The following is a 26,349-nucleotide window of genomic DNA, read 5'->3' on the forward strand; positions in this document are numbered from 1 at the left end:
ACTTCTGGCAAATATTGCCCAATAAATTCTTACATTTATCATAATTCCCTGATTTGCCTCCTTCTCAGCCTTATTCTGTTTTATGTCTGCATGAGTTGGTGCCATTTTAGAAATGTCACTTCAAAAGTATCACATTTCAATATTCAGGTTTCTTGCCAACGGAAATTTGATTAATTTGTTACATATTTCCCAATAATTTAATTTATAACACTGAGTTTGGTTGAATCTGTAATCTCAATGAAGGTCCTATGAGGAAACCACAAAAATTAAATAAGCCCAAATTTAACTGAATCTAGTACTAATATATAGCTACATCTGTGTTGTGTGTTGGGTCACTGAAGATTTTACTGTAGCCAAGAATCACTGGGCTAGAATGTCCTCAAGTACCTGGTTGGCTAGTGTGACAGTTTATAGTTTTAATATTTTGAACAAACTGTAACATTTGGATGAATACTTTGTAGCATTAGAATATTTATCCTATAATAAATAGTTGAGCAAATTAAGCACGAAGAGTGTTTGCATTTAGGAAAGGAAGACAATTCTGGAATTCAAATAGGATTGATTAACCAGCTTTCCTTTAAATTGAGATTTGTGATCACCTCAAACCCAGTAACACTGGGTCAGGTTTAGTAGCCAGCTGTCTCTGAAAATTAACAACAGAACAGTGGAATATAGTTTCTTTTTTCCCAGAAACCCTGTGAAATCTGCACTGGATGTGAGTTCATCTCAGAATTTGAGTTACATACACTTGACTGTTCGTTCAACACTTATTTAAGCACACACCGTGTCCCAAGCAGAGCTAGAGGCTAGGTATCTATTTGTGAATGAACCAGATATAGTCTCTTTGTGGAGATTGCAGGGTAGTATATCTGGGTTCTGTGGGTCTCAAGGAGCTTCCCATATCTCTCTCTTCATTCATTCTCCTCCGGGCCCCTACGGAGGCACACATCCATATTGAAAAGCGATTTTGAGAAACTGACTATTTGTAGGCATTTTGAAAAAGAGGAATATAGAATTGGATTACTAGAATAGCTACAAAGCTGGTTTACCCCAGAATAAAGTTGACTGGCTTAGATACTGGCAGACATTTTTGAGAAGTGATAGCCTAGCATTTATCTTTTTTGTTTGTTTTTGTCATTTTTGTTTTTGCATTTATTTTGATACTGACCCATAATGGTGGGCTGTCTCTAGGTGTCTGTGACAGAGTGAGTGGACAGGATGTCCATGGTTCATGGCCATGAAGGAACCTTCCAGAATATTCTAGTTCAGTAATTTCCTAGAGTGAAGCCCATTGGAATCTCGGATAGGTGGAGATAGGTGGAGACGGAGTGGAAGGGCACTGTGCAGGAGTTTTTTTAAAGACATATTTAGTTTAAAGATAATGTGATATTTGTAAAACAAACAAGCGAATAAATAAAACTATAAGAAACAAAACTTGGCAATGTCTTCTTGTGTTAAGATAATACTGAGAATGCTTTTAAGGCTGTGATGAAGGGTTCATCAGGTGGGGGTGTGTGTCAGAATGAGGGGAGGGGGAACTCTAGATTTTTGTGTTAGTAGGAAAAAGACATGAGTTTAGAAAGGAAATGAAAATTAAAAATGAACACCCACAACAAAGGTTGATAAATATTGCCCTGGTAGTGGGTGGCCCCTGGAGAAGGATTCATTTTCTACTCACTTGAACAAGCCACTGCTCCAGTAAATAGCCATTAGTGGTATGAGGTCTGGTAATGAACACATTACTTAAAACCTTCACCATCTGTCCCACTTTAATCAGGAATGCAGTGAAAATGAATTCCGTAAACACAGTGATAAGCCAGCAAAAACGCCCAATAAGAACATTTTAATATGGCATATGTTCCTTTTGCTAGCAGTGCAATTCTGTTGCATCATATTTGTTTTCCAGTGTCATTGATTTAGCTCTATTAGAATTTTAGAGCTCAAAGATGCTTTGGAGACCACCTAGTTCCTCATCACCATTTTATAAATGAGGACAGTGGGAACAAGGAACGATTCCACTGTCCTCCAGTTACCAGTTCAAAATGCTTTCCATTATGCCTCTATCTTCTCTGGAGTCAGATAAAAATGATATACTTGGTTCCTAAATCATTTAGATGTTAACATATGGCAATTATTTAAATTGGTGTCTCCTGCACGTTGATCAATAGGGCCAGGGAACTCTTGAGCTCCCCGGAGGTGCAGTTTTGGGAAGAGTGCATTGCCCACTGGGTGGTGCTGTGAACTCCTTTCCTTTTCCAGGAGACACTGTCCCTGAGAAAAAGTGCTAGCCCATGTGGTGTGACTTTCTCTGTTGTCAGAGAGGAGGCACTAAGAGCCCAAGCTACATGCTGGAGCCTTGGCCATGGCACAATGTTTACTTGTCCAGTTGTCCGGTCTGCTTGAACCCTCGTTATGAAGATCCATTAATTGAGAGTAAGTCCATTAGGAAGAATGTGAAACTGCATTTTCCTGCCTACAAAATCAAAATATATTATCAATAATGTGTTTCTTTGATTATCATAATAAGCTTACAAGGCATACCTGTGATCCCTCAAAAATAATTTGAACACATCAAGGGAACACAAGGGTGATTCCTATATGTGACAAGAATGCTACAGGAAAATATGGAAAAAGTTAATATAAACTTGAAAAATAATAGCACATAGGTAGGAAGTGTTTGGCGCCTTCAAATTATTATTAACTGTGAGGTCCTCACAAGTGTGAGAGAAGCATATGGGCCTTTCACATGTAATATCTCCGACCATCCCAACATTCCAATATAGGTAGTATTATTACCCCATTTTAGGGATGTTCAAAAAGTCATGACTCAAAAAACCAGGACTCAAACAAATATAGAATGAATCCATGTCAGATGTTTTACTCACCTCATTCATTAATAAGGGAACCAGTAAGATGGTAAAGCTGACTTAGGCGATTTTGAGAAACTATTTATCGGCATTTTTAAAAAAGGAATATAGAATCGGATTACTAAAATAGCTACAAAGCTGGTTAATATATTTCAAATCAATTAAACCATAACCTGTGGGATTATCTTTTCTACCAGGCAGGAATCTACAAATGAACATGCAACTTCATAGAGTCAGGGCTCTAATCAAATCATAAACAATAAAGTCAAACACAGAGCAATTCTCCATGAGAACTGGTTATTTAACAATGACCCAATATGACATTAAAATCATATACTGTTTTGATTTCCAAGTTTTAGCTAGTTTTTCTTAACAAAGATAAAGCCCTGGGAGGCTAAAGCCTTGGCAAAAATTATATAGTCACAGTTTCAAAACTAGGTCAGTCCACATCCAAAGAGATTCCCGCATTTTTGCTCTACAACACTGCTTTTCGCATTTTACCCATATAAACACCATAGCAGGAATGGTTTTAAACAGCATTTTAAACAGTGTCAAAGCATCTCTTACCATTAAATATTTTTTTAAAAAAACCCACCATCTTCCCAGCTTGATTTCCCATGGACTTGTTATTTTTCTTTTGAATGGAAAGACTTTGTTCAATAATGACACTCAGGTGTTTCTTTAGCTTCTCTTTCTCCAAGTCAAAGTTTCTCTTATATTCTAGCTGGGAAGTGACTTTATTACTTGTGGCTTTGATCCTCCACTAAAGATTCATATACTACTTTTCTGCTTTCTGACAGATGCCATGTAAGCAGGTAGGGGTATAAGGCCAATAGTGTCCTTGGGTACCAGCAACTCAGTCTGATGTAGGAGAAGCAGGTGGAATGGAGGAAGAGCCAATGCCTAGAGAGATGAGCTTGCAGTTTTCATTTGGGGTGCGATGGAGAGAACCAGAACTTTGAGCAGGGTACACTTCAATAGTTGGTTGGAGGAGGAGCAAAAACTCTCCAGGCGAGTGAGAGGAGTGAAGACAACTATGGTCACTGAGCTGCTGGGAAGGCCTGGCCCGGTCCCACTGGGGTCGGTTGTAACAGCACCATCTGAAATCAGCTCTTTAGCTCAAAACATATTTCCAATATTATGAGAAGTGTCTTTTGTGAACAGTTTGCAAGAATGACTTAGCAAACACACAGAAACACCAAACACATACACACACACACACACACACACACACACACACACAAGGATAAATAAATGAAACTGTGTATTTTATTTTCTCCTAGGAAAAGAGAACACTGCTAGAGAAAAAAGTGTCTTTGGAAAACAAGCTGCTGCAACTCAAAGCCAATGCTACGTGTGCTAAAAGGTTTGCACATCTCTCTCCTAATTAAAGCGGTTCCTGACACCTGTCCTCTCCCCTGGCTAGCAGGCTCCCAGGACACAGGAAGACTGACAGTGCAGGACAACAGGTGCTTTCCTGGTATTAACAGCCACGTGCCTCCCCTCCATCCCACTGGGGAGTCAGGGAGGAGCAGAGGTCCCTGGGGGTACAGGCTAACTCCTTCTGCAGAATGAATGAGCCCGCCCCTTCCCTTTTTACCCTGGGTGCTCACGAGGATGCTGTTGAGGCCTTCAATCCCCCCGATGCTTCTGATTTTGTTACCGGGCCCCTGCTGTAGCCGGCAGCAGATCGGCTAGCCCACAAGTGGAATTGCAAGATCATTTTATGGTGCTCCCCAACTTTGCAGAGAATGAAGGAACCACTCTGAATGCATTCTTTGGACTGACAGGTGAATACTCATAATCCACAAGCTGTTACAGTCCTTAGTATGGGGGTGGCGTGGATCACGGATATCACCCAACTGCACTACTTTGATGCTGTTAGAAAAATTCTCTGGAACATCATGTAATAACTTATAACATACAAAATTTCCTCACTTTCCCCCCCTTCCCCTCCCTTCTCTTCTAATTCTAAACCTGCCACTGTTTGTTATATGTTCTGATATAATGTTCAAAGTCAAGTCTATTTTGAGGTCTTATTTCATCCATCTGGAACTATTGCTCTGTTGGGTAAGGCTCACCATGTGAGCCGCAGAAGGTACAAATTCTTCTCATTTATTCAATAATATATATTCAAATATCCCCCTCTCTTGGTCTTCGATTTTTTTTTTCTGCTTCTCTTTCCTTTCCCATTATCTATCTTTCTCTTCTCATCTCTCATAAGCTTCTGCCTTCTGTCTGGTTCATGTTCATCTGTTGGACCACATGTGGCAAAGTCCATACCTGCACTGACCCTGGCAATTGCACATACGTATTCAGAGCACACTGGAATAGCACTAATATTAATTTACCTGTATTTGTGAACAAGCATCTAGTCCCAGGAGGTGGCTTTCTAAGAGAGCGCAGGATAGCACTGCACATCTCCGTAGAAAATGAAGGAATACCGTGGAAGACATCCCTAGCTCTTCAGAATTATTTGCATGTGCTCGTAGCTTAAACTCTTAATAAACCCATGGATTATGCTTTCTTTTTTTCCCTGAAAGAGAGCCTGCCCATGCAGCAGAACTATTGGCAAGAGTCTGGACAATCTGAGTTTGATTTTTTTTTCTTTAAAAATGATTTTTATTGATAATGGGGTTTTTGTCAGTCTTTGAGCCCAAAATGTAACCATTTAAAAAACCAAACTGAACTATTCTTTCTGTTCCATTATAAATGAGCGGTTGTTAGAAGGAATTCTCAGAAAGCTCTTAGGGAGGTTTTAGAAATGTCTTGAGGGAAATGGATGTTTTGTGTTTCTAGAAAGGCGTTTGAACATCAAGGCTTATGCAATTTTCATGGATTGTAGGCATCACAAATATTTATCTTACTTATTACTTTGTCTGTGTGTGGAGGTATTCACTCTGCTAAGTGACAAGAAAATGAAATCAGTAGGAGTCAGACTCTTTGGGTTAAAGCAATAGAGACTTGCTTAAGCTACCACAAGGAAGAGGATTTCTGGTGGATTAAGACTGAATAGATCTGGCCATAAAGAAGATGCGGCTCCGGGGAAGACAGGAGGACCACCCTTTAGCACCTAATGTATTTTTAAAAGCCAGATTATTTTGTCGCTGTTATTCAGTCTGTGGGTTCGTAGAGTTTCACTCTTCCTCTTTCTTTGTTTTTCCTGTGCGATTTCTTGAAGTTTTGGGGTGTGTTTTTTTTTTTTCCAGCTTGCTTATCGTCTTTATTTTCCTTTCAAATTGCAGAGGGAAGAGCCTACTGGCCTAACATCACCTCCTCTGCTGGGCAGATTGCTTATGTTAACCAACCCCTATGTTGTCATCTAAGCAATGGCCTTTTTGCAGGCACCAGCTCCCAGTCCTACAGGGGCCTTTCCTTACCCCCCAGATAGCCTGGAGCTTCTCCTCTGGGCAGGGGGCCCTGGGTGATTAAGTTCCCTGGAGGTAGGCTGGTGGGTATGACAGGTGGCATGACTTTCTGCCATTTTGATAAAAAGATTCAGTATGTTCTAACCTGGCATTTCTAATATCAAAAAAGCATCTCTAAAGAGGATGACTTTTAAGTATTTGTGATTCAGGAGAAAATGACAGGTTTTTTGCATATGGATATGAATATATAATTATAATATATTATGCTAATCCCCACAATTACTTTTAACAAGAGTCAAGAGATTTGGCACAAGCATCTCATTAAAAACAAGGTTGACTCCGTACTTGGACTGCTGTCTACTAACCGGCACGTGTATTATGTTTTGCTGTTTATAGAGTCAGCCCAGGTACCTTATTTAATTGAATCTTTTCTTTGACTTTTCAGGGAGGAGACTGAGATTCTCATGGGTAAAGCGATTATACAACTCAGAAGGCGTAGAGTTGGGGGAGGTTGGGCTCTAGAACTGTCACAGTGGCCCATGCTCATCCTGCTACAGAGATTTGACCTTCTTTCATTTCTGGAGACCCCTGGAGGCTTTCCCCCAGACTGGCTTCCTAATTCCCCGCTGTGTCTCTGAGCAGAAGGCAGTGTCCCAGCTTGTCCCTCTGCCCCTGTGACATCACACACAAACACAAAGTTTATAGATTTAGAGTGACCCTTCGGAGAAGCACAGGAGCTGTACCTCAGAGAAACCCTTTAGGACCCAATAGCACGATGCCAGAAAACAATTCAACCCAAACTACTCTAACAGTGAGGAGCAGAGGGCAAAGTGGCATGGTCAAATCATGCTGCCCTCTGGCGGTGTAAGTCACCCCATGTGGATCCTAAAGTATCCTGATGGATGGGTAGAAAGACTATCAACTTCCTCTGACAAAGTGTTTGGCAGACATTGGCCATCAGAGTGCGGGAGGGTATGCCTCTTGCCGAGTACCTACCCCACAATCAGCCCATATTATTAAAGGCTGAGCCATTTGTTCTCACCTTTCTGTGAATTAATGATAGAATTAATTTACCTTCTTGAACATGAAGGAATCTAAAAGAAAGAATATCAGAAATGGTGCTCTGTTCACTCTCCGCCAGTGCTGATTGGAGACAGGATCCTCAATTCCCTTCCTTAAAAGAATAGGGCCAAGAGTTTCCTCTCTTGTTGATGGGGCTTTTCTCCTTTGCTCTCTTTAGCATTTCCAGGCTGCAGACTTTTTCAGCTCCAAGTCTGGGATATAGGAGGCAAAAGAGAAACCCCCCAGGGAACTCACCGTTGTGTTGTGCCTCGGACTCCTAGGTCCTGAGCTGGTCGGCCTTCTCGCCACCTTTCTGAGTCTTCTTGTGTTTGTTGACATATCATCTCCAGGCTTTTGGTTGTACTCAGTGGGAAGGTTAGGGAAGGATGCATTTACATGTTCCCAAAGTATGAGATTTTCAATTCTGTTTCAATTTCAGCCTTTACTTTATATTGAGGCATTGGGAGGCAGGGCAGGAATGAGACATCTCTTAAAGGCTTGGCGTCCTCTTCCAGGCCTGGCCTTTGTAATGTTTTCTTCCCGCTGTTTTGCTTTAGTGCCTCTTTATCAAGACTGAGTTGCTTTAACAGACAAATGACGAGCAGAGATTAGAGGGAGCTCAAGAGGCAGTTTACTTCAGTATATTTTCACAGTTAAAGACCTTGAACAGGTGATGGGTTTCATATTTATCGAACAATCCCAAGAGAGAATTTCTTCAATTTCTGTTAGTCCCTCTTCTAGTATATTAATCCAGATAAGTGTGAAAGCCCTGTGTTTTCAAGAGTTCTTCTAGAAATTATTTTCTTCCCTCTTGAGCCCTATTTCAGGTTTCTATTTCTCTACAGTGACTTCTATGGTAATGGCATCACGGAATACGATGGGAAATTTCCTGAGATTTGAATTCTGAGGAGCACAACATCTACCCCACCCTGTTTTCCTAAACCACCCTTCTTGCCCCTTGGTCTAAGTTCTGGGTCATCATAGGACACAATGAGACCATTATGAATACTCATCCTTAACATCTTTGTGTATTTTATTTATTTTTTATTTTTTAGCTTTTCTTATGGGGTTGTGAACACCTTATGAGTATTCAAAGCCAGCCTGCCTCTGTGAGGCATCCTGAGTTCTTTCTCCTTGTTTCTCAGGGAAGTCCTGAGTCTGACTGGTCCTTCCCTCCTCTATTTTTTCCTCCTCATGGGAGCATTCTTAATCTTAGCACCACCAGCTGTGGGGCAGACTTCGGTTTGCCTTCTCTGCTGTTTTGGTCCATATGTCCTCATCTCATTTTGTGTGTGTACAGTATCTCTCTAGTCCCTTTCTAATTTTTCTCCTGGGGTGTCTGTTCCATAGATAGGCAGATGTATCCTTATGTGTATTCTGGGTACAATGCCTTTGTTAGTCATTGGAGTTACTGAGATGCTGAGGCTATCCTGTTCCCTCTTATTTGATGGCTACAAGTTTTTCATCTTTGTCTAGACAAAATTATCAGTCTTTCCCTTTGTGGTTGATACAGTTTTGAGTTCTATTTTTAAAAATCTTTGTCTATCACAAATTCACGAAGATGTCCTTCTATATTATGTTCTGAAAGTCTTCAGGTCCCCAGCTTTATTTACCATCTACATGGTATTTATTTTTCTTATGAGGTGAGTTTAGGATTAATTTTCTTTTTTTAACATATATATGAATGTAGAGTTGTCTCTGTACCATTTGTTGAAAGGGTCATCCTTTTTATAACATTCTCCAGAACCATCTTTGATACAAATCAAGGCTGTTGGTCTATCCCTGTGATATACATGTATCTAAAATAAAAGTGGCACAGATATAGCAGAATTTGTTTAATTAGTCTTCTACTGATGAACATTTAGAGTGTTCTAATTTTTATGCTACGAACAATAATGAACTACATTTTACATCTGTTTTATATAATTACACAGCATTTTTATAGTAAGAATTATTTAATTCCATAGGATAAATAAATAGTAATGGCTGTCAGGCAATATTTGTATTTGCGCAAGTATGTCTATGGTTTTGTAGAAATTAGTTTTCTACGGTAAAACAAATGGTTCTTAAGCTGTCTCATGCAAAACCAAAAGAGGGAAAAAAATAAAAGACTATTTTAAATATTCGAGGATACTCCATACTAGAAGTTATTCACCCACCATCAGCGGTTCAGCGCGGGGCTATTCACAGTGTGGACAAGCACTGTCACTGGCAACAACCCTGAGCCCATTGGAAACGTAGAATCTCAAGCCCTACCCCAGCTTCCTGGAGCAGATGTGCATTTTAACAAGATCCCTCATGATTTAATACAATCCTCCAATGCATACGAAGTTCGAGAAGCAATGTTTCAGTACGTGATGTGAAACAAAATGAGACTCTCTGGTTTTTGAATGAGAACGTGTTCCATAGTGTCACGTGACTGTCTACTTCCTTCATAATACTTGTCAAGGCTATAAAAATCAGAATTGTGATTGCATTGGATGTTGGCTACTAATTATGAAACCTTAATAGCTACAGAAATATTAACATATTGCTGTGTAAAAAGCTTTTTCTCCAAGAGCATATTCACTTACCTACTGAAGTCCACAGTATATTCTTGTAAAGGAATAGAAGTAGGAATTATTCTATCTGTTGAGAATAAGAATAATTGAGGCTGAGAAAGCTTACGTGAATCCTGTCACAATGCTCCCAAGTTTGGTGACCTCGTCACAATGCGTGCTGCCTCAGAACTCCAATAATATTGACAAGGAGAAAATATTGGCAAGTCAAAGGCTGTATAATCAATTCCAGCTACCTAAATGGAGTTGTGGAAAAGTGTAAATAATCTAAACTTAAACTTCATCTGTCTTTCTTTTTTAAAAAAGATTTTATTTATTTATTTATTTGAGAAAAATTGAGAAAGAGAGAAATAGCACAAGTAGTGGGGAGAGACAGAGGGAGAGGGAGAAGCAGGCTCCTTGCTGAGCAGGGAGCCTGACTCAGGACTCGATCCCAAGACCCTGAGATCATAACGCTGAGATCATGCAGATGCTTAACCAACTGGGCCCCCCAGGCCCCCCAACATTTGTCTTTTCTCACAATGGTTGATGTGGACTCCAACTATTTGCTGTAATTTAATTTCCCCCCCTTTTTTTTTAATACTCCGTTTGCAGGTAGTAGAATGACCCAAAGCAGGAAGCCAAAACAATAATAGTCATTAAGAATAATAATAATAAAAGACAAACACAGGCAATCTGCAATATACACTAACTCTGCACCACTGGAAGCTGGTTTCCCATTAGATGTAAAATCTCTATTCCTTGCCCCCATGTCCTAGCCTCACATCGTTATGCAATTATCTGGACATTCTGATGAGTGCTGGGTCTGTGGGTGCTCCCTAGGCAAGACAGTCTAGTTGTGTGAGTGCTTCCTCTGCTCAACACAGCTTGACTCAACCACCTCCTGGAGGGAGAGAAGTCACAGATGACCAGGAGGGAGCTTCTGACATGAATGGATATACTCATTCCAGGGCCTGTCTGAGCTAACCAGAAGCTGCTCTGCACTGCGTACCTTCCGTGTCCTGTGTGGCATATGGGGCCCTCAGCGTCTTTCCCACAGGATGCCCAGTAAGAGGGTCCTGTGTGAGGGGAGCCTGGCAGCCCCACTGCAGAAAGTGGCTTCACAATGCTTCAGCCAATCTTCAGCTCTCTTTTTCCTTTTGCATTTCCAGTTGCCACAATCTTCAGATGGAGATTTCCCTTCTCCAAGAGCAGATCTCTCATCTGCAGCTTGTGATTCATTCCCAACATCAGAACCTGCGCAGTGTCATCCAGGAGGTCAGATTAATCAAGTGTGTTTCTCTGGTAGACGGTATGTGTGCAGTGAGACGACGGAATGCAGGCAGCTTGCCTGGACTTTACACGCAGTGAGATTTTTCCCTCCGCTGACATTTCCTTTGTATTCCCATGCAACATGGCTTTCTTTTCACTGCCCTTCTCAATGAAGATTTTTGGAAAATTGTGTTTAACTGCACTTTGGTTGTTCAGGTGATTTAAAAAAAAAAAAGGGTTCAGAGCCAGATAACGTACACTGTTCTTTAGAAGATTTTGGAGATTAGAAGATTCAGCCCTTTTTGAGGACGAGATGATCTGTTTTCATGACCTCATAAACAGTAAATTTACTTTGTAGGTGTGTGGGGACAGGGGTGTAGCCTGGCCATTCTTCTCTGGAAACATCCTGGCAGGTGAAAGAGAGGAGGTCATTGTGGTGGCAGCCAGATGGATGGTGGTGGATTGTGAAATCATGCGATTTACTTCAAGAAATCTATTGATCCTGTTTGGGGGGCTCTGCTTTCACCTCCAAATCAGACCTACGCTGATTTTTTACTACCTAATGTTTGTCTCCAAAAGGACTCCTTTGAAGTTACTCCAAAGCCTTCTTGACTCAAATGCATCATTTGGCTAAGGCCTCACTAAAAGGCCAAGGAATTGAGTCATGGCACTGGAGAGTCAGGAAGGACTTTGGGAGCAGCCCACATTCTCAAATTACAAATGAGAAAACAGAGGATCCTGGTAGTTAAAAGACAGAGCTGGTGGCGGAATGGGCCTGAGAATCCCTGGGTTTCCTCTCTTCCTGTTCTGTTCTGCCCAGAAGCCTACTCCACAAGGCTTCTGGGCAGATGCTTTTCTTCCTAAGCGGAGCAGACTCATCTCATGATGCTGCAGGTTGACCAGATCTCTGCCTTGGGGAGCTTCCCAATTCTGGGTGGTGGCCTTGCACAACAGTCACCAGCCTCTGCATCTGCCGTGTGAAAACATTGTGTGCCAGACACATAGAAGGATGGCTGAAGCTGCTTTCCGCAGGATGCATGCCCGCTGGATTTGGTTTAGACAGGTTTTCCAAAGACCACAATGTTTAATAGGACTGCCTGTACGCTCTCAGCTCCGGGTGCCAATTTACCCTGCTCTCTTCTGTAACCTAAACCTAGCTAAATCTACTAATGCTTTGGGATTTATTTATTTTTATTTTATTTTATTTTTTTTATTTGATGGATGTCAGTTGACCATAGAAACCTGTGCAATTTCTGACGTAAGTAACTCCCCTGTTGTCTGACTAGATTTTTCCAATTGTGTTTCTTAACTCTTAGATGGAAGGATTAAAAAATAATTTAGAAGAGCAAGACAAAAGAATTGAAAATCTGAAAGAAAAAGTTAACATCCTTGAAGCCCAGGTAAGAAGGGAATCTGTTGTGTATTTCAGGGCGATTGTGAGTGTGCGTGTGCGTATGTGTGTGTGCTCGGTGTATCTGTGAGCCTGTGTATGAAAGTGTCGCATGTGCTTGTGTGTGCTGGCGTGCCAGTGAGACATGATGAGTTGTATGTGGGCAGGTGCGTGAGTGTTTCTGTGTGATTGTGCCTTGAGTATCTACGTGTGAGTGTACATGCATGTGTCTGTGTGTATATGAGTGTCTTTTCGTGAATGTGTGTGTAAATTTTCTTCTATGTATAAGAAATTGTAGACTCATGGGAGAGGTATTCCTAATAATTATTGCAGTATTAAACCTTATTTTATAATATTAAATTATTAGTATTAATATTATTAAATAACTGTTAAAAGTTCCTCTGGTTTCCGGAATGCTTGCTATACTGGGGGGACAGATAATAACATCTCACCGTGTGGCCTCGAGCTGGAGGCTTGGTCAGGCCCACCTTGTGTGAATTCAGCTCTAGCCAGGTAGCTGGCTTGGTTCTCTAATGTCTTCGTTTGTGTCCCTTTGCCACACACCCCCCGCCCCCCAGCATTCACATCCACGGCGGCTGGCGCGCTCTGCATCAGGCTCATCCACTTCGAGAAGCCTGTTGTAATTTTCTTACTTTTCAGTGCTTTGAAACTTAGCCTACCTAACACTTTATCATTTCCTGTGATAGGACATGCTCCCCCCCGCTCCCCCGTTCATTGCCCTTGATGCTAGGGAAGCCCTCCCTAGGGACCAGGGCCCACGCCTGCCCCTGGGCTCGGCCTGCTGCTCGGTGCCACCTCTTCCTTCTCTGCCGGCGGCTCCTCACTGGCTGCCCGGGCCTGGTCACCTGTTCTGGTTCATTCTGCAGGATTCCGACTCCCTGCTTGCTGTCCCCAGCCCTGCTGTCCTGTCCCGTGGAACACGGAGCTGCTCGCCTTCCCCAGCCCCCGCGATAGACCAGACAGGAGCTGCCCCCTTGCTCTCTGCTTTCCCCAAACAGAAGAGGCAAATCATAATCCATTCAGCACAGTTTTTAAATAGTTTTACATCTTAAATGTTGTAACCACAGCTGTGTTGTGCCATTTCTCCCCTTCCCAGAGGGTCACCGTTCTCTCCGTCCTGGAGGGTGAACCCTTTGAGCCTCGGGCTGTGCTTCAATGCTTGCCCTCCTTAGGTTGCCTGCGGCTGTTGGAGAAAGGCAGAGCTTGCACAAGCCCTGTGCAACCGTAAAGTGCAGGGGCAGTGGAATAATTGGCTCAACACTAGTGTGCATGCAACTGCCCGTTAATGGCTGGCCAGCTTACACCCAGGGGCTCAGATGATGGGATTCAGACCACATTAGAGCCTCTTCCTCCCAAGGAATGTCTCTGTGGGGATTTCCTCACAGTTTTTTTGTACTTAGTAGCTTTTTGGCAAATATTACTTGATAAAATATTTTTTCTTACATTATTTTTGTTACTAATATATATTCATTAATCCCATACAAATTAGGAAATACAGCTAAGTACATCTAACAAGGAAATCATGCAGACTTGCCACCCATGGGTAATCAGTTGTGTCCATCTGTGTTTCTCTGGGACTCGATGTGCCTGTGACATGCCTGTGTGTGTAAGGTCTATGTACATGGCATCACGTTATGCCTGCTTCATTGGGTTTTTAAGCTTCTGTTCATTTCATTCATTTGTTCACATCATCAATCTTGTCGTTGATTCTGTAAGTACTTACTGAGTGGCTGCTGTGCTGTAGAGGTATGGGAAGTGGCTAAGTTTGGGAAGTGGCTAAGTTTGAAGAAAACAATATTGAACAAAAGAGACAGGAACCCCACACTCTGGAATATACTGTCTAGAGAGGGAGACAGACACATAAAAGAACATGTAACTAGCAATATTATGGAAGCATTTTGCAAGGCACAGAGCAAGATAACACTGGATGGAGGACTTGGATTGGTGGGTGGGAGTAAGCTAAGAAAATGAATTTTAACCTGAGCCTAGTGAACAATTGGGTGATAGAACATGTCAGGAAGAAGGACAGGGAGCCATTGGGAGTGCTTCTAACCTAAGAGTTGTATGGAATAGCATGGGATGGCATTGGAAAGGTAGGAAGGGGCTAGATCATGGACTATGCCAAGGAGTCTTTGTCTCTTTATAACAATATAATGTGAAGTCTTTGCTTACCAATTACATTACTTTTACATAATAGCCACTGTGCTGATGTACAATTGGACATTAGATTGTTTTTCAGGACAAGGTATCAGTGGTACTGCTGTTTTAATTCAGTTTTATTTCATTTAGTTGTGTCTATTTTGTCATTCCCAAAACAAATATTCTTGTCCTAAATAGACCAGCACTATAACTCAGATTGCTCGGGTGCAATACGTTATCCAATTGGCCTTTTGGTCTTTCCATTGTACACTGTTTCTGTCTTTCCAAATTCAGCAAATAATTGCTGATTGGCCACTCAGTGTTACACGAGAAAGCAACAGATTTGTTCCCCTTGTGGAAACTTCTTGGTTGGCTGCAGACTCTCTGCAGTGATGTAAAAATACCTCTCAATACTGTCTCAGATTCTCTGTACATGGCTCCATTCAGGCCTCTGTTTTTTAATGTTTTCTTTTATTAAAAAAAAAGTCTTCAAGCTGTAGCAGTATCTGATAAATATATTTATATTCTCAAAACTGATTATCTTGAGTAGATAAATCTTTTCCTTCACAGCAAAGAATTTTACAATGACCATTTCAGCTTTAAAAAGTCCAAGCCACATTAATTTAATTTATTCATCAAATAGTTTTGTGTGTTTATGATGTATCAGGAAATGTTTCAAGTGCTGGGTATATGGGTATTGCACAGGACGGACTGTCTCTGACCTCACCTAGCTTATACTTTAAATAAAGATACAGACAATAAACACATAAACAGGTAAATAAACAACATAATTAGGGAGGGACAAGTGCTCTGAAAAGTGTAGAATGGGACAATGTGATAGTTATAGAGTGATGGTAGTCGGGAAGGGCATCTCTGAGCCTGTGATATTTGACCAGGTACTCGAATTCAGTGAGTATTTGAGCCATGGTTTGCCTATTTCTGGTTTGGTCCTAATCAGTGCTTTATTATGAAGTTCTTAAGCTGGATGATTTATGCAGGAGTAAAATACGATCTTGCACCGCAAATGTAAGACCACTGCCTATGTTGGGATCCGTTAAGTAACAGGGCGAATTGATTTCATTTATGAAAATGGTCACCCAAGCTTGAGCAACCCATTTAAACACATCAACTGTGTTTCTAAACCACACAGACAGCATCATACCAAAAACATTAATCTCTTTTTAGGCATGCGACATGCTTCATTTTATTTAATCCTCAAAACTACTCTGGGTGAAAGATATTACATTTTGTAAGTGATGAAACTGAGATTCAGAGAAGTTAAGAAACTCATTCAAAATCACTCATTTGAGTCTTATTATCTTGGAAGCACATCCCTCCCCCCTCCCCCCGCCCCATCACCACCACAAAATCTATTTGTTGGTGTGATTACTTAAGTGTATGTTGGGAGGGTAAGTGTGTATGTGCATGTGCACATATGCATGTGCGAAATACATGTGTGTGCGTACAAGATGTATTTAGAAATGAAGAGTTGGTAAATTCGCCTGACCGTTTATATTTATTTTAGTCATTGTTGCAGTGACTATATCACAGTGTTTTCCATTTTCCATTTTTTTGAGTCATGATAACAAATACTTTTTTTCTGTGGTACTCTTTCTATCTTAGCAGGTTTTTTCCCCCCTCTCTGCGAAGGAGATGTATTCACTCATATAACTCTATCCTTTAAAACAACAACAACAACTTTAAGGTTTTTAAAACTTTAAAAAAATATCATTGGAAGATTTCTGATTAACTCTACCAAAATTATTTACTTTTCTTTTTACTCTTGCTGTATCTTTATCATCTTAATTTTCAGCTCCGACATTCCTCTCACATTTCATGCATTTCTAGCTTCCTCACTAATGACCTGCTGATATAGAAATACATCTTCAGAAATTACTCCATTTTCTAAACACTGAAGATTATCTTATTTTATATACTCATCATGATCCTTAAAATTTAATTTAACAAACACGTGTTGATAGAAAGTATGCAAAAATTAGGTTCTTTTGGAAAGCCGTGTCAACACACTATCCTTGGATAGAGTCATCATAATAGCAGACATATTATGGTCAGTGATTTATAGTTTTGTAACATAATAATGTAATAAAACTCATGAATGACCTAGTTAAAGGAAAAACTATGATAGGCCGTGAATCAAAAATAAATCCCTAAATCTAGTAGCTGAAATAAATCAGCATGGGAGCTGAGGCAAATGAGCATAGAGACAGTGTAACATGATAGTTCTTATGTTTTTGTGTTGTTCAATACTCAGGAACTTGAGAAACTGGGAGTTTATTTTGGAAAAACTCCCAATAGCCTTTACGTAATTGTCCAGCATAGATTATTTTTATTCCAATCTTCGTTGTCATCATGATGTTGTGATTCATCTTGCTTCCTAACTCATAGAATATTGTGCGGAGTTTTTCTCAGCAGCGTGTTTGGCCTGTGATATGTGCCTATGCTTGTTTGGAGTGTATATTAGCTTTATCTCCATTATACAAGGAGCATCTTTATTATCAATTTATCAAATCTGAAGTACATTTCATACCTGAGACTTAAATGCTTATCTCTTGAAAGATCACAGTGAAATGGTCATTGATCGTAGTCTGTGAAGATATTTTAGTTATTATGCAGTATAGATGCCGAGGGATAAGAAAGGGCAAAATCCGTATCTTGCTCTGCTTTCCTTACTCCAGTAGTTTATTATCTTGGCAGCACATTAGAATCACCTGTGGAGTCTTGAAAACTCTTTTTTTTTTTAATAAAGATTTTATTTATTTATTTTATTTGAGAGAGAGTGGAAGGAGGGGCAGAGGTCTCAAGCAGATTCTCAGCTGAGCATGGAGACCGATGCAGGGCTCGATCCCACACACCTGAGATCATGACCTGAGCCAAAGGCAGACGCTTAACTGACTGAGCCACCCAGGCACCCTGCGAGTCTCCAAAACTCTTGAATCCAGACTACAACCAAGTTAACAGACTCTCTGGGATGAGGCCCTAGCATCAGTAGATTTTCTATCTCCCCAGATAATTCCAATATACAACAGGCACTGAAAACCAGCATTTGGGTCCAATGGTTCTCAAACTTGAGCAGATGTCAGAATCATCTGGTGAGCTTCTTAAAACACATCGCTTGGCCATCTGGGTTTCTCTGTAGGTCTTGCTGGACACTGAGGAAGCAGTAGTTCTAGCAGATTCCCAGGTGATGCTAATATTGCTGAGATGCTGAGATCACACTTTAAGAACTGTTGCCTTAGTCCTTTTCCCCCTTCTCTTCCACCTTGGCCATTTCACTTTGTCTTCAAGGTCCAGGTAAAATATCCGTGTGTATGAAAATGTCATAAACTATTCCAGTCACACTGATTTCTGTTATACCTTTTTATGTAGCAATTAATTACCTACTGCCTATGGCATCTCCTGATCTGCTTTGATTTATTTTTATTTTTAATGTTCATGCATTTGTTTTATCACCTCCACTGTATTATGCATCTGCATACTGGAGGGAAAGACCTGTGTTTTCCTGTGCTTCTTCACATTCACTCTGCTCCCGGCGTGGTGCCATAGACATGGCGGAGACTGACTAACTGGATGTGTGGATGGATGGTTGCTCTAGATTAATTGTTGACAGTTTACTTTTTTATCTATTTCCTATTATCATATCTGGAAATCATTGAGTCTCTGTGTTCCTGGGGCTCACCCTTTACTTGTTTGTAATATAAGAAGGCTGAACTAATTCCTCTGGTTACAGAAAAATATCTAACAGGACAAAGAGCATGTAATTTGGCAGAGAGGCCTTATGCATTAAACTTGTGCATTATACAAAATGCTACATATACAATGTGTGGGTTATCAGAAACAAGTTACCTAAACAATTTGAGCTTTGCCAGCCTTCTTTCTTTAATATGCATAAGAATAAAAGTTATCAAAGAAAAGATGAACGGAAAGCACCTGACAAGTGTCTTGACATTTGGTAGGCACTCCTAATTATTAACACTCTTGCTTCCATCAAAATTCTAACATCTATTTCCCTAAACCATGCATTTTGGTGTTGGCTTACTCCAAACCGTCTGGTGGACTTTTAGGAAATACCTTTTAAACTTCAATTATATGACACTTTAAATCCTTAGTTTCCTAATAGGGATTAGAGCTAGTGTGTGACTCTACTTTTACAGCCACAGTTCTGGGACGCCTGGATGGCTCAGTGGTTAAGCTTTACTTTCAGCTCAGGGCGTGAGCCTGGAGTTCTCGAGTTCTCCCTCTGCCTGTGTCTATCTGTCTATCTCTCTCTGTGTCTCTCATGAATAATAAATAAAATCTTAAAAAAAAAAAAAAAAGATTTAGAGCCACAGCTCCACCTGTTAACCTCCCACCTTGCCCCCTTTCAGTCCCAGCCCCTGCTGGGCTGGTGTACCCTTTAAACACCTCTGACCTATAGAGGTCCATGCAACCCACTTCCCTATAGAGGAAGCGTTGGCTCTGGACTGGGAGGACCTGTCCTGAACCTGAATTTTGTCATGAACACAATGTCGGGCCCTTAAGTTCTTTGGACCTCGGTTTTTCATCATAAAAATGGTACTTGAACTAGAAAATCATAACCAACTGCCTGAAGTCTTAAAATCTGTGTCAGACACTGAGCTGAGTACATCTTGATATGTCATTTCAGAACCTGTGAAGAAGAGATTATGGTTCTATTATATAGATGAGGAAACTGGGCTCAGAAAGGTTAGGTAACTAAGTGAGGTCACATAGCTACTGAGTGGCTAGGATTTGAGCCTGAGAACTTAAACTCTTGCCATCCTTATTAACACCATTACACTATCTCCTAGAATTATGAGAGTGCTTCCAGATTTAAAATATTATGATCACATGGGATTTGTTTCTGCCAACAACTAATACATGATAGGCAAGATGTGTATCATTTACCACTAGTATAGAGATCGAGAAACTGAGGTTTCAGTGAGAAAATTGGGGCTAAAAATGCCATGAACTGTATAGTAAAGAACAGATGGTGCTTATTTTCACGGAGCTTATAATCAGGAGATTGCACAAGAAAGCCAAACATGTAATCAATATCGTGGGTGTCTTTAACAAGGTTCTTTAGCAAAATTATTTTATGAAGTTTTTTGCATCTGTCTATGTAAAAGACACTAAAATCAAACACAGTTCAGCTGTTAAATTTCAGAAGCTAACGTAGAGTAGCTCCATTTTAATCCCTTGGAAAATTGTGCACTTTTTAAGGTGTATTTGTAATTTCAGAGATAATTGTGACTCTCAACTGGCTGTATTCTGTGTTCTAACAGAGTGACTGAAACAAGCTTACTGCCAAGGAGTAATGTAGGTGGAGGGTTGATCAGAAGCATTAAGCATGTGACTGATAAATCTGCTACCTGTGTGATCTCTGCACATTTTTTTTCCAACTGCAGAATAAAGAACTAAAAACCAAGGTGGCACTTTGGTCTGACACTCCTAGGACAACAGTATCAAAGGCTGTCTCTACAAGGTAAGGTTTGTCTTCCCCTGCCACCATCTGCCTTCAAAGCTTCTGTTGGACATTCATTCATGAATGTTGACATTTATCCCACTTGAGAAATAATTCCAATCTATTAGTAGTTACGTGATCATTGGTTTACTGTCTGTTTCCCAGTTCTTGAGAATAAGACCTATGTTACTTATTCTTTTTTTTAAAGATTTTATTTATTTACTCATGAGACACACACACACACACACACAGAGGCAAAGACACAGGCAGAGGGAGAAGCAGGCTCCATGCAGGAGCCCATGACGTGGGACTCCATCCCCGAACTCCAGGCTCACGCCCTGGGCTGAAGGCGGTGCTAAACTGCTGAGCCACCCCGTTGTCCCCCCATATTACTTATTCATCATTGAACTCTCAAAGCCCAACATAGAAATACTTACTGAATAAATGAGTGAATAAATTTAGATATCTTTTCTTGCTTTGTGCCATAAAACAGGCCTCGTCTTGGCTTCAACACTTTCTCCCAGCAGCACACATCATCTTCTCTATGGTCCTTGTTTCTCCTTTATTTCTGTTTTTCTGTTGATGAGCACTTATTTATAAATTGTTTGTACTTATGTGAATGTCCATATTTCAAACCAGGTAGATTGTAAATGTCAAGAAGGCAGGAATAGTTCCTTGTATTTCACTTTATTTCCTGTATTGCTGACAGCAAGTGTCTTCAGTAACCACCTAATAATGACTGAATCCAGCAATGATAATGACCCACTACAGCAATCAAAATGTTGGTTGAAAATATCAATGTCACTTTCTAACGGGACAGAATCTGAAATGACAAGTTTAAAAAAAAAAAAAAAAGGACTTCTGGGCTCAAATCTTATTTCCATAATAGTCTATGAAATTATCACTTAAAAGAAAACATAGTCTGTAATTACATGAATGATTTAAAAAGTGATTAAAAACTTCCTGTTCTAGCAGCTTTTGAATTTCCCAGTCCAGTCCCTTTAGGGCAGAAGCTTGTTTTCTGAAACTCTCCTCGGGGCAGCGCCTGGGGTAGAAAGTCAGGCCTGCTGTGATTTGCATCAGTCCAGGAAATCAGGGAGATCCATCTCCCCCTTCAGAACTCCCTGCAGCCATGCTTCACTTTGTTAATGATGTATGTAGTCAGAGACGAGATGAAGCCATTCTGAATCGAGTCTTAGAGAATCATTGGGCTCCCAGGTGCTATGTTATCAACTCTTTTGGCCGCCGGCCCTGCAACTTCCAATAAAGAAAAGGAAAAGCCCTAGAAATATTAAAGGAAAAAAGTGAAATACCCACATTTCAGAAGCAGTGAGAGAAGCAGTCACTTTAGTAGAAGAATAAACGAAGGGTCCAGTATAGAAGGGCAAGCATGATTCCAAGGGAAAGGGAGGTGATTGCCTTTTTACGTTCTCACCAGATAGCAGTCCCCTTAGGGTGGTACAGCATCCTGGCCATGCTCAGCTGTTCGACCCTGTAGGGAGTGCAGCCAGAGCAGAGTAGAGGAAGGAGCAACCGATTGTCTCTATATTCTAACAACAGGCTTGAACATGGATACCCTAACACAGAGGGAATGTGCTAGAGAGAATGACTTCTACTGCCAATTCTTTACCTGTAGCAAATTAATTGTTAAAGATCTTTTGGTTTTAAATATTGTTTTTCATTCCTCTGACTTGATAGATCTCATGTTTGCAAAATGAAATATGGCCAATTGGCTGCTTTGAGAATGTAAGCTATGATATGGTTTGGTAAGTCCAGGTTCACCCATATGCAATGGAATTATAACTCAAGGGAGAGATTGGAGTAGGAAAGTAGCTGTTAAGGGGGGAAAAATCATGTACATTTCAAGATTAATCCAGGCAAATCTCCCTAATCACCCATAAAATATACTTCTATATCTCTCAGTAAGTACCAAAAAGCAAGGTGTTTCCCTTGAGCATTAGGACATAGAGATAGTTCTTGAACACTGGAAGGGGTGTTTACTGGAGATTGAGGGTCTTGTTGTCTGGAAGAGGTGTTTACTGGAGATTGAGGGTCTTGTTCTTAGACAATAACAACAGAACACACGTGGAAGTGTGTGTGAGTTGCACACACATATATTTTAAATACTAGAATAACACAATGAGGAGAGAAGTTCAGACTGAGAAGCCCACAGAATTAAAACGTCCCAGCAGAAGGGTTGACTAAGGTCTCGAGTCACTCCAGTGCATGTCTTCACTGTGTGGAATGGCAGAGACAGGCTCTAAGTCTCTCTCCCCTCCCCTCGCTCTTCCTCACTCTTGTCCTACTACAACCGGCTGAATTTGCATAAGTTTGATGCTTCCACTTGTGATTTTAGCATGTCTCTTGGGGAATTAGAATCACCCAATTAACCACCATTTCTCTTAGACTAAAGCAATTAGTTCAGACTTGGTAGTACAGCGGTGGTGGAGACGGGAATGCTGGTGATACGGCAATTATATCACTAAAGTTTAATGCGCTCGATTTTGATAATTGTATGGTCTTTTCTACAGCGAATTGAAGACTGTCGGCACTACGCCCTATTTGATGTTGATTAGGCTCCGGAAATGAGCCGGCTGGCTGAAGATCTGAATGAGGAAGATCACTATATAGGTCTTATTTATTCCTTGAAACACAGCCGAAACTTGCTTGTTAAAATGGCTCAATGCCAGTATTCAGTGGAATTTACTCTACATCAATAGTTTTGCAGAAAGATGACATTCCAGAAAATCAGACGAATATATATTCAAGAGAAGGAACTCTTCCTTCAGAGCTTACTAAGTGAGTGAAGAGATCAGGGGCTTTTGATGGAAAATGAATTTTGCTTTAAACTTAAAAAAGATCTGATTTTTTTTTGCAGATTTTTTGCTGAAGAGAGTGGCTTAAGGTTGTCAACTATAACCTTTCGATAGTGGTTTTATGTATATAAATGAAAGAGTGTATGTGTGCATGAGTCAAGGATATATTTTAAAGTTAACTCTGGATAATAAAAAATATCTTAACGTGAACTTATAAATTCATCTCCTGACCCAGTGTTAGTGGGAGAGTTATTCTTTACTGCCTTATGGGCAGGAGAAGGAGTAGGTTTTTTTAGCTAATTCCCCAACCCACATAACCCTCCAAAGCTGAGAATCATGGCACCTCACCACACTTTAGGAAGCCATTGTTCTTCAGTTAGGATTGCAAATTGGTTGCTAGAGACAACCCACAAATAAGCACAGAGAAATGGAGTTTGTTACTCTGGCTTCGTGACTAATTTTCTTTTCAAGATTCATTATATTATCTAAGAAGATATTTGGAGGGAAGAATAGAAACACAATGCCGGCAGCTCAGAAACCTCCATAAAAGTGTGTATATTTTGGGTTTAGAGGAACAGTGGCTGCTGTCTGCAGCCAGGAAGACCTGAATTCATGAATTAGAATTAGATGTCCAGTGCTTTACTTACCTTTTGATACAGGCATTCATCACAGGTGGAGTTTGTGATTGCTGTGAAGAAAACCACACTCTAATTCGTAGAAATGCAAACATGCTGACACACAGAAAACACTTGAACTGAAGGAATAATGGGCAGCCTTGGCCATACTAAAGGGTGAATTCCTTGTAAGCCTTTTGATCCTCCTCTCTGCAGTATGACTGTAAACGTTTTCTCAGGAAAGATGCTTCAAGGCTTTCAATGTGGAATGTGAGCTAGCAGTATTATCTATGAAATATTTAAAAAATACATGCAAAGGAGATAAAGTAATGTATTTATAAATTCATCAGAGTATTCTAATCTTTGAAATGTCACATAGTTCTATGTGTGCATTTCATGCTTCATGTTTTTATTGCTTGCTAGTTTTTCAAATGTAGTTATCTAATAATATTTATGGCACAGTTCCTACACCAGGAACACTTCTAAGTACTTTACCTGAATTAATTACTTTAATCTTCCCAACAGGCCTCTAAAGCAGGTCATATTATTACCCCGTCTTACAGGGGCGGATACTGTGAGGTCCAGTAATTTCCCCTGCTGCCAGTGATGGAGCAAGGATTTGGACCTCTTGCTTGGCTATCAGTATTCTTTCTATCTGTTCACTAGGTGGTCAATTTCCACACTATAGAAATACCTCTCTTTTTGCTACTTTAACAAGCACAGCTTCCTTGTTGGCTATGTGCATTATTCTGTGAATGACGGTCAGAAACAACCCTTACTCATAAAGTAAATATTTTGCTGCAATTGAGTTGGTCTTTCACCTGTTGGACTACCCTCATGAGCACTTGGTTCAAAAAAACTACGCTGCTAAAAATCTTGAAATTCTACATTTATTTTATGACCTTATGCCACATGGAAGATTCTTTTGGCAGTGTATTTTCAGACACATTTGTAGGGAGTTTGGGACCACAAGTTCTGTCAAGCAGTTGCAGTGTAGTAGGTGAATTCACCTTTCACCTGGAGATCACTTAGGTTCTGTTACACCCCAGTCACCTGGATGGATGGTAATAAATATGAGATTTTGAAACGGATCCATCTAACTGAGCTAACAACTAGAATGATTCCCGTTAGAACAATGTGTTCTAAAGTCAAAAATGGGAAGACGCTGTTGGATTTAACTCTGCTCCTTTTTGAACATGGAAGTACAGCTGGACATGACACAGATAGGACCTGCTCATGTGCTCTCCACATTCACCCTGTTATGGTCTTTGGATTTCCTGAGAACAAGAACAAGCAGTTTCAGAAGCTTAAAACAGTCTGGCCTCTTCGAATACAAAAGTAATTTTTAAGTAGCATCAGCAATATCATTTTTTTGTCATATATAGATTACTTCCTATATCTTTATGGTTTCAGCTTTTACCATTTGGAATGTTTTTTTGAATAAATATTTCTGAGCAATAAAACAAAGGATTACAATGGAAAATAAAAAAGCATTAACCTAAAAGTAGTACCAAACAAGAAATACAGGAAAAGAAACACAAGTTCAGTTGTAGTCTAAATGGTTATACTTATAATGATGCTAATCAAGATATTAAATAAAGTCTGAGGTGGACCTTGAATACAGGAATGTAGCAAATGAAAAGAAAGTTAGTTTCACTTTGATTACATATTGTGACAAATCATTAAGAAATGTTTAAACAACAACAAAAGAAATGTTTAAACAATTAGTATAATACATGTATCTTTTGAGTAATTGCTTATGGTATGCCTTACAATAAAGAAATTGATACCATTTTTTGTTTATTTTTTGTTTTTATTTCTTTTTACATTATTATGCATAAGTGAATTAAGTCACTTATATTTGATTATTCATGACAATATAAACCATAAAAATGGATTGTTTTTGCCGTGAGCAGGTGTATTCAGATGGCTCCTTGAATTTTTCTGTTAAATTTCCCTGGATCCAAATTAATGGAAAAAGTAATCTATTAAGTTTTTATTCTGAATTTGAAAAAATAGTAGCATTATAAAAGTAAGAACAAACATGCTTCTCAAGCATTTTCATATTTCTTTATTTTGAAAATCTTTACATCTCCTCTGAGCTGGAAATAATTAAAGAATCCTCATCAATATTGAAGTAGGGACCCAATCCATCAAGGACTGAAAATTCCTTCAACTAATAATCATTATCATTCCCCCCACTTCCTCCCTTTTTTTACTTCCTTTCTTCTTTTATTTATTTATTTATTTTTGGTGGGAAATATTAAAGATGCAACATAGATTTAAATAATCGTATTTGTTTTGTTATTATTTAAATATATATCTATAAGGGTTTAAAAATCGAACTAGAACTACAGAAAGTTGGAAGGGTCATCATTTAGAAATCAATCAATGTAATTAGCCATCTACACATAATAAAGAAGAAAAATTATATAATTATTTTAATAAGTGAAGGAAAGTGACAAAATTCATGATAAAAACTGAGCAATCTGGGAATAAGAAACTTTATCATTCTGCTAAAGAGCATTTACCAAAAAGCCTTCAGTCACTATAACTAGTGATGAAAGGCTAATGTTAAGATAATTGCTCTCACCACTTTTCTTAAACATTGTACTGGTCCTAGCCATTGGAATATGTCAAGAAAAAGAAAAAGGAAGAAAAGGCATACAGATTGGAAAGGAAAAGTAAAACTGTCTATTGTTCATATAATTGTTAATGTAGAAAACGTTAATGACTCTACCAAACAGCTACTAGAACTAAAGACGCCACTAAACAAATTTTAAA

At 39.8% G+C, this 26,349-nt stretch overlaps 1 protein-coding gene and 1 long non-coding RNA gene across 6 annotated transcripts in view; one reads left to right on the forward strand and one right to left on the reverse strand.

Moving 5' to 3' along the window:
• Positions 1-25,357, forward strand: part of CCDC68 (coiled-coil domain containing 68) — a 51,185-nt gene extending 25,828 nt beyond the window's left edge. For 4 of the 5 annotated variants that reach the window (XM_038525941.1, XM_038525942.1, XM_038525940.1 and 1 more), the window contains 5 exons: positions 4,151-4,233; positions 11,007-11,112; positions 12,423-12,506; positions 20,080-20,156; positions 22,667-25,357. In XM_038525941.1, coding sequence (XP_038381869.1) covers positions 4,151-4,233; positions 11,007-11,112; positions 12,423-12,506; positions 20,080-20,156; positions 22,667-22,724 — 408 coding nt within the window. In that variant the 3' untranslated portion in view covers positions 22,725-25,357. Of the gene's footprint in view, positions 1-4,150; positions 4,234-11,006; positions 11,147-12,422; positions 12,507-20,079; positions 20,157-22,666 lie in introns of those variants that run through there. The other variant, XM_038525944.1, reaches the window with a different exon arrangement.
• Positions 1,764-23,993, reverse strand: LOC111095166. Its single transcript, XR_005353456.1, has 5 exons — positions 23,599-23,993; positions 20,573-21,417; positions 9,965-10,091; positions 7,553-9,096; positions 1,764-2,473 (listed from the first exon to the last, which is right to left on the reverse strand). It is a non-coding gene; the product is annotated as an uncharacterized LOC111095166 (long non-coding RNA).
• Positions 25,358-26,349: the final 992 nt, after the last annotated feature.

The sequence above is a fragment of the Canis lupus genome, chromosome 1 (assembly GCF_011100685.1).
Source record: "Canis lupus familiaris isolate Mischka breed German Shepherd chromosome 1, alternate assembly UU_Cfam_GSD_1.0, whole genome shotgun sequence".
In the NCBI taxonomy this organism is placed as follows: domain Eukaryota; kingdom Metazoa; phylum Chordata; class Mammalia; order Carnivora; family Canidae; genus Canis; species Canis lupus.